Here is an 11426-nt window from a genome sequence, read left to right as displayed (position 1 = left end):
CAAATTTATAATTTATTTTTTAAAAAATAGAAATAAAGAAAGATGTTCTTTTAATTTTTTTATATTTTTTTTATCCTTCTTTCTATTGAAATTTTTGATTTTTTCTCAGCAACTTATACAATAGTTTTGCAATATGTGTAAAATGAAATATCCTTACATGATAGAAAATAAATGCTCCTAAAATTATTTTAATTTTTATTGTGTATGTTTATTATTTTATCTTTTTAATAATATCTATTTTTCAATATTTAGCTTGTATTGACATGATCTATGCATGTGTTCAATAACAAGAATCTCATTTATTTAAAACATAGACTTTGCACCTGACATGGTCAAATATACATCTTCTAATTATGTTAAAATCTTTTCACTATCTAAAATATAATTTGCAACAAATCTTTGATACCCCCTGTAATTCAATGTCTCATCTTTTTCTTCTTTTGCACATCTTTTAATTAAAATATCATCTAAGAATGGCATAATTTTTTTGGTATAAAATTCTTTAATACTTTATTTATTCCATTCATCATATAAACCACTAAATTAGTAGTTCCTCAAGGAAATATATACATTTTTTTACTAATTCCAATGGAATCTTTATAGTAATTAAATCTTTACTTTGTAATGCCGATTGAAATTGATTGTATCCTAAGTAAAGTTCATCCATTGAATAGATTTCCCTTATAGCAAATACATCTACAAATTCAGCTACAATTGGACTTAAATCCATATTTCAAATAGTCATTTTACTCACAGATTTCATATCTTGAATAAATCTCATTGTTCTATTTTTCTTTGATATTATAAACCATTGATTAGTATAAGGTGCCATTGATGGTTTTTAAATCTCCATTTTAATCTTTTCATTGAATTAGTCAACTAACTTAGATAAATGTGCTTTTGATATTGAAATTAGTTATAATTTCTATGGCTCATAAAGAGTAATAAAAATAACCATAGGTGCTAAAATACTTATATCAATATATCCAATGCCATATGCTTTAAATACAAAAACCTTTTCATGTCTTGAAAGCATATCTCTAGAATATTTTTTTTCGTACTTTGCCAAAATTCTTTTACATTTAACCTTTAATCAATGTAATATAACATGTGTAAATTTATGCCATATCTTCCTATAATCTCTTAAATTTAATTTTGTAGATTCTCTACTTATCTTTTCTTCATAATTAGTGGTATTGGTAAAGCCATTGGTTTAATTCTTTTTTCCACTGATTTATATTTAGTTTCAATATATATCTCTTGGCTTTTTTTTAAAAAATTAATTTTTAAAAATTTATCATAAAATTCTTTATAATACACATTAATAATTCTATTTTATTTTTATAATTTATATTTTAAGAAATAATCTAAATCTTCCAAAGTATTTATAAATCCTACTTCTTTAAAGATTCTTGAAATAAATTCATTTTCAATTATTTTTTTAATTTTTTTAATTTTTATTTAATAATTTTAATATAATGTTTTTTTATCTTTTTGATCTTATCAATAGTATGAAATAATAATAGATAATCTTTTATTAATTTAATAAGTCCAATAGATAATATATTATCTTATATACTATAGAAATACTATTTTTTTGTTTAAATCATTGTAATCTTGCTTTACAATGGTGTTTGATAAAAATCCTTAAGGTCTTCAAAAATTTCATTTGATAATATTTTTTTCTTAATTTATTGTGATTTCTTTCATAATTTGCACAAATAATCAAAAAATAAACCTCTTTATTCCATCTTAGCTTCTTATCCTTGCATAAGTTGAACCATCATTCATAACCATTGCCTTTATTTGTTTAGCAATAATATAAAGTTGTCTCAATATAATAAGATATAAAGACATCTTATTCAAAGATTTTTTATTTCTTAAATAATATCTTATATAATTACGTTGATGTTTGAACAAGCTCCATATGAATCTCTCTTTGAATTATTTTTTGATCTTATCATCCATCCATGTTTAGTATTAATAGGCCATTTTTTTCTTTTTATACATCTCTTTTGTTATTAAATTGATTTTAAAATCATGATCAATTAATGCTATAATTGGTTCTTTTAATTCTCTCAATTTTATTTAAGTTTCTATATTGGCTCTTGTCCAATGATTTTAAGAATAATTTCTAGAAGTTTGAATTAGATCTTCATTTTTTATAAATCTAATTCATGAAACATTTCCAAAAAATTGCATTTCAACCTCTTCATTTGCATTGTTTTATATTACTCTTATTCTTTGTGCATTTGATGTCATAATATTTCTTATAGATTTTCATTATTTTTATTATATTAATAATAACCTCATAAAATTTATGCTTTGTAATCCTTAAAATTTCACCAATTTTACATTCAATCTTTCCACTTAAAACCAATTTTTTTAATATCTTTTTTATATTTATAGCAGCCACAATTACCAATTGTTAATTTTAAGTAAGAGTCTTTTTTTTATATATACATAATTTTTCTTTCTTTTATAGAAACATTCTCCATTTTTTCTTCATATATAGGATTTTTTTATTGTTGTGCTTTTTCTTTCTTTTTAGTCATTTTATATTGCTTTTTATTATTTTCATCTCTCTATTGTTTTTCTTCTATTAATGTTTTATGATAATTCTTTGCAATATGTGAATAAACGAATAAACTATCTACTAGATCATTCCACAAAATAATTTGTCAAATATTGTTGTCAAAACATTCTAAATCATTTCTTGTAATTTTTTTTCTCTTTAGCATAACTCATCATACTTAATCATAAGAAACTAGATTCTTTTATAAATTCAAAATTTATGCTTAGACATTTTCTTGAATTTTTTCTCTTTCAATATGTTGATGCTTTACTACTTGATACTATATATATTTTGAAAGCATCATTTACAAACGCCTTCATTTATCTTTTATTAAAGTTTGACTTCAATTTTTTTCTACTCTTTTTTAAGTATATTAGGCCATTTCTGAAAAAAACCAAATCTTTTGTGTAGCACCTCTATAAAATCTTCACATTTTTTTCTTCTTAGATGATCTATGCAATCACACCATATGCACCTACATACTACATTGTCTATTTGTCCATATTTTTTTCTTATTAATATTTTTGATGATTGATCCTTTTCCTCAAGTTTTACAAATTTTATTTACAAATTTTTCATCCTACCTATAATTTCATTAATGACCATTTCTTCTTTCTTTGATGTAGCCATTAAAGGTTAAATCATAGATGTAGGATAGATAGTATGAAATTTTATCTTAAATACTTACAATGGTTTTTAAATACCAACTATGTCATTTCTCTTTTTACTTTTTACAAACAACTCTACTATATCTTGCACTTTCTTCTAATTTTTTTATCAATTCTTCATCTTCTTTTTTATCAATAAGTAGAATTTCTAACTTTTTTTGTAATTTTTTATTAGTCCCTCGAAGAAAAATTTATATTTTATTTGGATCCAATAATTGCCTCTCTTTTTTAGATAAATAAGAATATTGTCTTTCAAATACTTCCAATAATTCTATTATTTCAACATCATTGTTAGGCCTTGCAATCCATTTAAAAAATGACTTCTTTGTAACATGATTACTATCTTCTAAAGTAATATCTTATAATGGACTTAATATGATTTCTTATTTTTGGAACAAAAGCTAATTCAAATAATTAAACTATCTCTTTTTCAAAAACATACTTCAAGTCTATTTGTTCAATACAACATCTTAAATATTTTGAAATATCTTGGTCTTCAATTGATTAATCTTGTCTATAACTGATTACAATTTATTTTTTTTCAAATCCTATTTTTTTAACTTTAACTTGTTGCTATTATATGAATAAAGCAAATGCATCAAACATGCCTGCAAAGTTAGGATTAAAATACATATCTTATCATCTATTAGTACCACAACTTGTGGCTCTATTAGCAACTCTATATAAAGCTCTAATTGAAGTACCATGTATAACTCCTTCTACAACTATCTTTAACTTCTATTTTTATAATTCAAACAAATAAAGATAATAATAATGATAATAAAATAAATAAATAAATAAACACACCTTCTACTCTAAACTTTTTAAGTTGGATTCACCAAATATGCCATATAATATATTGTCTTGCTTGAAAATATACTAGACACTTGATTGTCAAAGCTAAGTTAAAAATTTTAATTATAAAGCTCGTAACATCTCTAATAGAATCCTTAATAAAATCTAATTAAATTTTATAAATATTAAAAAAAATTATAAAAATTATAAAAAATTAAGAGATTATAAAAAATAAAAATAAAAAATAATAATTTAAATAAATCCTATATAAATCTTAATCAAATATGTAGAGTAGTTTTAAAATCTCAATAACTATTATTTGAATAATTGATTTTGACTAAAATAGTTCTAACATTTTAACCTTCAAGCAAACAACAAGCATACAAAGTCTAAGAAAAATCAAACTTATCAATTGAAAAAAAGAGCTCTTAATACTCTTGAGTATCAATTTTTTTTTTTTTTTTTTTTTTTTTCTCTAATGTAGATATTGATCTTCTAGCAACAATTAATCCTTCTTAAATTTTTCAATTGCTCTTCTAATTTACAAAGGTATAAAAATCCAAGTATAAATATTCTCACAATCTTTTGCAAGGTCATAGAAAATCTCATTGATCTTAAAAATTCAAAATTTGGAGATCCTAACTCAATCAAATTTCTATATCTTTCAATTTAACTATTAAATTGATATCAAATTTTAACTATATACTAAAATTATATATATTTATAAAACTACATAATTTTATTTATAAATCAACTATAATAATTATAAATTATTCAAATATATAAGCCTCTTTTATTTTTTTAAATCCAAGATCATTAAAAGCATTTCATTTTTTTAAAATCTTTCAAAATCTTAAGATCTCTCCAAATTACTTAAAACTAAAACAACCTTCTTAAAGTTTTTTTTTCTAACTTTGCTCTTCAATGAAAAAAGAAAATCTTAGAATTACCATAGGTATATAATTTTGTGCCTTAATATTTGATTTCAATCATAATTTACAACCAATCATCTCCAAATATTAATTCTTAGTTTCTTAAGGTCATTTGTACTATAAAATTCTCTTAATACCTTCTTTAAGATGTTTATAATAATTTTTTTTATATATTTTTTTTCTTTATTTATAGCCATATAAAGTGAGTAGAAATCCATTTTGAAAAAAAAAACCTTTAGTACTTACTTATTTTACTACCTCTTTGACAATTATCTATACTTCTAAGATAATTTATTATAATATTTTTATTTAAGCTTTTTTATAATATAATCCATATTTTTTTCTTGTACTTAAAATTCATATTACAATAAAATAATATGTAATATTTATTGGCAACTTGTAGCCTAAATTGACTATATGGCACACATATAGGAAACTTATCTTGCAACTTAAATACTTGTCTTATAAGTTAGACATGTATCAAAGGTTCTATATAATATCATCATATAGCTCCTAGTTAGATAGTATATATGGGGGCAAGAGTAATACCTTTCTCACTCTTATTAACACCTCTCTTATTCTTAGTCTTGTTTCAAGAGTCTTTAATCTTCTTGTCTTTGGCAATAGCCAATATAGCTATAATACTATATTATTTTTGAATGAACATCTATTCTTTTAAAATGATATAAGAGTTTATTTTTATTTTTATTTTTTGTGATTTATGTCATTAATACCATATTTGATTGTATTTTTTTAGTAAGTCTTATTTTATTTTTTGAATTTAATGTCCAAGTTTTTTATAATAAAAGTATTTTATCAAAAATTTGATGATTTATTTCTGAAAAGGCTTAAAATATATTTTTTTAATTATTAAATTTTTAGAATTTTTAGAATTTTTATATTATTACATAGCTTCTTTCTTACATAATAGGCTGATGTATTTTCAAAAGTTAATTTAATATCTTTTCTTAAAGTCCCTTCTTGAATTAAATTTGTTATTAGTGATTGTAAAGTACTACTTGGTTGGCCTCTTAAAGAACTAATAAAAGATCTATAAGGTGGTAACAAACTTTTTATCGAAGTCAAAATTGCTTCAACATTGGTATAAGATATCTTATTATAAAAAATTGTTTAAGATGTGATCTAAATACATAAATGTTATTCCTTTATTTTCTTTCATCTTAAGAGCAAATAATTTATTTTTAAAATGTGTATTTTTAAGTGCATCTTATAAGTCGACTACACTTTTTAATTCTTTTCATGCGTCATTTGATATCTTATATGATTATATATGACAAGTGATATTATTTTTTCTATGAGATTTCATTGCTTTTTACCTTTTTTTTAAGAGTAAAAACAAGACAATTTTTTTTGGTCTAGCCCTCTTCTTATAGAACCATATAAGATAATTGTCCATCATATGGCTTTATTTATTTGGAAAGTATCATGTTGGCCAAAATAATATTAGAACATGTTGTAATCTTATCTTTTTGATAATTGACAAAGATAATATATCTTTATCTTTGCATTGACTTAAATTTTTTGTTCTTAAGGTAAGGAAAGATGGAATACTAACAGCCATTTTAGCTATAGTTGGTATAGGTTTACTACCAAATACTAATAACTATAATTTTTTTGCCTTAAAAACAAATAGTAGTTCATATTGCCAAATGTTGAAGTAAGAGCCATTACATTTAGAAACATGGTTGATATCAACCAAGTGTGTCATTCTTAGTGGTATGATTTCACTATAGAATGAAATTTAAATTAGTTTATAAATTTAAAAATATTATTGAAAATACTTTTCTATCCATTATATTTATGAATAATATTTTAATTTGTACAAGGTGAGCATTATCTTCCATGAAATGAAAGATTGAAGATTCAGCACCAACTAAAACATTTACATCAAATTCTTGATGTATAGGCATTTTCATATGATTCTCAATTATGAACATTCTTTGTGCATAAGCAACAAATTTAAATTTTCTATATTTGCTGATCTTAACTCAACTCTGATACAATGTAGAATCATTAGAGATTAGAAGAATTGCATAATTGTGTAATAAAAAATAATTGAATCAATACATGAAGGTCTGGCCTTAAGTTGCAGGATAGAGACACAACTGTTTGGATCACTGTATACACCTTTATACATCTGAATTTTCTACTAGTATAATATACATAAACGTAGAAATATCCTACTATTGTATTAATTGTTTCTGTAAAAAAAACACAATCCGAGCGTAGTCGCTTACAATCTTATAATGAAGGCATGCATGAAACTCATAGAAATATACAGTTTTTGATTCCTAGCAATGTTGAGCAGCAGGAAATATCAACCCAAAGTTCGGCCAACTGTTCTTGGTGGGCTGCTCATGAAGAGTCGAGCAATTAATACCATGTTCATCCCTTCATCAGGTGATAAGGTTATAATAAATACCTGTTAATGAGTGAAGTTAGGAGTCGAGTTGCTTCGTTTCTCATGTGCAGATCTATACGTCCTAGAACGCATACAAGTTTGTATTGAAGAATGATGTTCGTGAGCGTTATTCTGAGGTGTCGCACCTCAGATTTTCGTGTGCGACCGAACTCAACGCAACTTTCACAAGAGGCCAGGGGAAAAAAATTCATGGGTCTGTAAAAATTGTCTTGGCTAGTGCTAACCCGTAAACTTTCATTACCTCCCGCCTGATGGTCTCCTATTCAGTTGAGACAAGAGGAATCGTGAAATAACCTTTTTACTAGCCATTTTTACCTCACACAAGAGTTGTTAAAGATGAAAGCGTGGTCACTGCTTCCACGTGAGTACATCCATAATGCTTGAAACCAGAATCATTATGAGTTCGGAAGTGGTTTCTATGACAACGACGCAGGAGTATGCTAGTATGACAACTATGGCTTGTAGCCATTCCCAGCCTGATGAGGTCCACTAAAGTATCTTGCATTGAATAATTCTATGCCGATTGAAGTATACACTAATAACGTGCTCCTGACAACTTGAGTTCTATCATCATCATAATCACTTAGCAAAATGAATATTTAGACATTTTTTTTAAAGAGGAGGACGATCACAAGACCCCATTAGAGGGCATGTGGTGTGTTTCTCATTAACTCAGTCTACCCCGCATGCATCTCACCACATGATATCCTCTGCATTGAGCAAATTTTCAAAGGGTGAAGTAGAATTGCGGGAGGCTCTCATTTTAGGACAACCTGAGCGATGTAGAAGTCCAAATCTCCAAGTGATTTTCCCCCGAGAAGTACGAGTATTTAAGTCCACCATGCTGGTCTAAGTTTGATATAATCTTATTTTCGAGAACTACTCCTCCGTCACCGCGATTCATCAGCTTTAACTGTCATAAACTGTGTAGCTGCCTCAGATAATCTCCAGGAACCGTTCTCTTCGATATAGGCTCTGAGGATGTGTAAATTCAGATTCCCACTCTCGCTTGAAACAGACATAATAGCTCTCCGGAGAATTCTACATATTTGGACGAAGGATTGTGTCTAGCACTGATTCTGTAATTCTGGTTTGAGTTCAAACCGATTTGAACTGAAGAAAATAGAATGTCCATGACGGCCACTGAGCTGATTTAAATTTGACCTGGTTTTAGTTGGATTACCGTTCCTGCACAGAACTGCATTCGGTTCAAAAAGAAATGGCGAAGTTCTTCGGAGCTGCCATTGCCATAAGTAGTTTGATTCTCTTCATAGGCACAGTTGGCATATTGGGAATGGGACGAGACCATTTCATGAACAGCTCAAAGTCCGTCGATTACAGGGATTATATAACAGGTGTGGTTATCTTCGGGGACTCCACTGTGGATGTAGGCAACAACAATTACCTTCTCACCGTGGTGAAGAGCAATTTCGAGCCGTATGGAACAAAATTCGAAGGGGGAGGTGCCGCTGGTCGCTTCTGTGATGGGCAGATAGCCATAGATTTTATAAGTGAGCGTCCTCTCTGCGGGAATGCATGATGTTTCTATCAGTCAAGCCAAAATGACTGATTCTCTTACATTGTTTAGTATAGTTCATAACCTTTCTCCAATAATGGAATGTTAATCTCTTTGGTTGTTGAATGAATTGGCAGCTCGAAAAATTGGCTATCCGTTGCCGCTACCATATTTGGCACCCAACGCGCATGGAAAAGCCATTCTCACTGGCATCAACTTCGCATCATCAGCTTCAGGCTGGTATGATAAGACGGCTGAAGCCTTCGTAAGAACCCGTTCTATACCTTGACCACTAATCTCTAACTTGATCAGTAACCAAATATTTGTATAAGTTTTCATACTTCTCTTAGTGACATTTTAGATACAAAAAACCCTATTATTTGTGCAGAATGTGAAAGGGTTGACGGAACAGCTTCTGTGGTACAAGAATTGGAAGAACGAGGTGGTGTCCTTGGCTGGTCAAGAGGAAGGGAACCACATCATCAGCAATGCCCTGTATGTTTTTAGCACTGGCTCCAATGACTGGATTAATAATTACTACTTATCCGATGATTTGATGGAGCAATACACCCCCGAAACATACACTACCTTCCTCATCAGCCTTGCCCGCTATCACATTCAGGTGCACCCCATGGTATTCATTTCAAAGGGCACTTCTATGTTCCACTGTTGAATCAAGTTGGTGATATGGTATAGTAACTTTTCATATGTAGATGGACAGGGTTAATACGGTTGATGGTTGAATGCAACAGGAGCTCTACGACTTAGGTGGTCGCAACATTGCGGTGTTGGGGCTCCCGCCGCTAGGGTGTCTGCCTTCTCAGATAACCTTGAATGGCAAAGGAAACCCAGGTTGCGTTGAGGATTTCAACATAGTTGCGAAGGATTTTAATGACCAGTTGCGCGCACTAGTCGCTGAACTGAAGCAGACTTTCCGCAAAGGACGTGTCGGGTACCTGGACACCTACACCATCCTCGACAAAATTGTCCACAATCCTGAATCATATGGTACGCGGTCCTCCGCCGTCACATGGATTTGACTGATAGCTCCTGCAAGATCGTCATGTGTTCCCTGCAGCAGCTCATCTACCACATTTGTGCAGGAATATCTGAGACGAGAATCGGGTGCTGTGGCATTGGGACAATCGAGACCGCAATTCTCTGCAACAAAGCATCAGTCGGCACCTGCCCAGATGCGTTCCCCTATGTCTGGTGGGACAGTTTCCATCCCACCGATCATGTTTACAGTTTGATCGCAGTGGATTTGTTTAATCAGGCTCTGCCTGTATTCGATGGTTCAACTCCCCAGCCCTAAACACTGCTATAGTTAGTCAGTTATGTTGTAAGCGATCTCGGATCATGTGGTCCGAACACAGTCAATCACACATCCGAAGCCCAACTCATACAATGAATGGTGTCGTCACCATCCCACGTCGACAAGAGTTCAGAGGGGCTTCACAAGACGATGCGTACATGACAAGCTAGAAGAACAGTTCGACACCATTGTTGGGTGGAGAAAAGCAGAGGCGTATTCTACACCATTCTACTACATTTTGAAAGAACACCGTACTAGAGAAAAAAACACTACAATATATTATTTGTATAAGTGTTTTAAACATCATTGATCATGGACTGAATTCCAGGATTCGAGTTCAGTATGTTACTGTAATGGAAACAACATTTTTAGGATTCTGATATCAACGATGATCCCACTGCGTTACAAACAAACAAATTACGATGGGATGTTTGTGTCAGTTTCACTGATAAGTTTACTTGTGATCTGAAGTCAGATCAAAGAATAAGTGTGCCTTGCGACCCATGGCTACAAGGCATTTTTAGCCTTGCAGATTCTACAGAACTAAGTATTCGAAGTTCTGTTGACTTACACGTTCTTTAACACATTACACAAAATACATGAATAAATAAATGAAATTTAAAAATATAAACTTAAAAAAACATGTAACCAACTGTTATTATTGTTGTTATTATTATTCCTTTGTTTAATTCTTTTCTTTCCATTTCTTTCTTTTTCTTTTTTTTGTTCTTTTGATTTAATTTAGCTATTGTAAAACATAGAATTCAAAGACCTAAGAATTAAGAATAGTTCAAAACTTTCATATTACACATCTCTTAAACAAATCCGTTACTTATACAATCAATACTTGTGAATCTAAATACTTATGATGAAACAAAATTCTTTGAGTAATATAATATTAAATTAGAAGAACTCCTTTGGATTTTTTCATTTAAAACATATCAATTTTTTTTTCAAACATATATTTTTAAAGATATATATATATATATATATACTAATAAGTGTGTTAATATGCATCTTTAAATTTTTACAACAAAGATAAGAAAAATATTTTATGATCTAAAAGAAATTATCAAAAATAAATCATTATTTCATTTGTAAATATTTACCAAATAAAAAAAATAAATATGTGTATATGTATGTATGTATGATAGAATTTTTATATGCTTAAAATTTGTGTAT

At 28.7% G+C, this 11426-nt stretch overlaps 1 protein-coding gene and 1 long non-coding RNA gene across 2 annotated transcripts; one reads left to right on the top strand and one right to left on the bottom strand.

Annotated features, from left to right (window-relative positions):
• Positions 1-271: 271 nt before the first annotated feature.
• LOC141046084 (uncharacterized) lies at positions 272-7328 on the bottom strand. Its single transcript, XR_016506007.1, has 2 exons — positions 4051-7328; positions 272-3851 (listed from the first exon to the last, which is right to left on the bottom strand). It is a non-coding gene; the product is annotated as an uncharacterized LOC141046084 (long non-coding RNA).
• A 626-nt stretch (positions 7329-7954) lies between these two features.
• Positions 7955-11226, top strand: LOC112290373 (GDSL esterase/lipase At5g03810). The gene is made up of 5 exons (XM_090255080.1): positions 7955-8924; positions 9067-9194; positions 9318-9587; positions 9682-9937; positions 10033-11226. The coding sequence occupies exons 1-5, from the start codon at positions 8633-8635 to the stop codon at positions 10242-10244; spliced, it is 1158 nt and encodes a 385-aa protein (XP_090111206.1). The 5' UTR covers positions 7955-8632; the 3' UTR covers positions 10245-11226.
• Positions 11227-11426: the final 200 nt, after the last annotated feature.

This window comes from Physcomitrium patens, chromosome 13, assembly GCF_059467195.1.
Source record: "Physcomitrium patens ecotype Gransden chromosome 13, ASM5946719v1, whole genome shotgun sequence".
NCBI lineage: Eukaryota > Viridiplantae > Streptophyta > Bryopsida > Funariales > Funariaceae > Physcomitrium > Physcomitrium patens.
The sequence above is the reverse complement of the archived record's forward strand: the minus strand, read 5'-3'. Positions and strand labels throughout refer to the sequence as shown.

What these genes read in the sequence shown, in the direction of transcription:
- LOC112290373 (XM_090255080.1), top strand. Translation starts at nt 8,633, where the DNA reads ATGGCGAAGTTCTTCGGAGCTGCCATTGCCATAAGTAGTTTGATTCTC. An exon ending in GATAGCCATAGATTTTATAA is followed by an intron (nt 8,925 to 9,066) that starts GTGAGCGTCCTC and finishes ATGAATTGGCAG; the next exon opens with CTCGAAAAATTGGCTATCCG. An exon ending in CCACAATCCTGAATCATATG is followed by an intron (nt 9,938 to 10,032) that starts GTACGCGGTCCT and finishes ACATTTGTGCAG; the next exon opens with GAATATCTGAGACGAGAATC.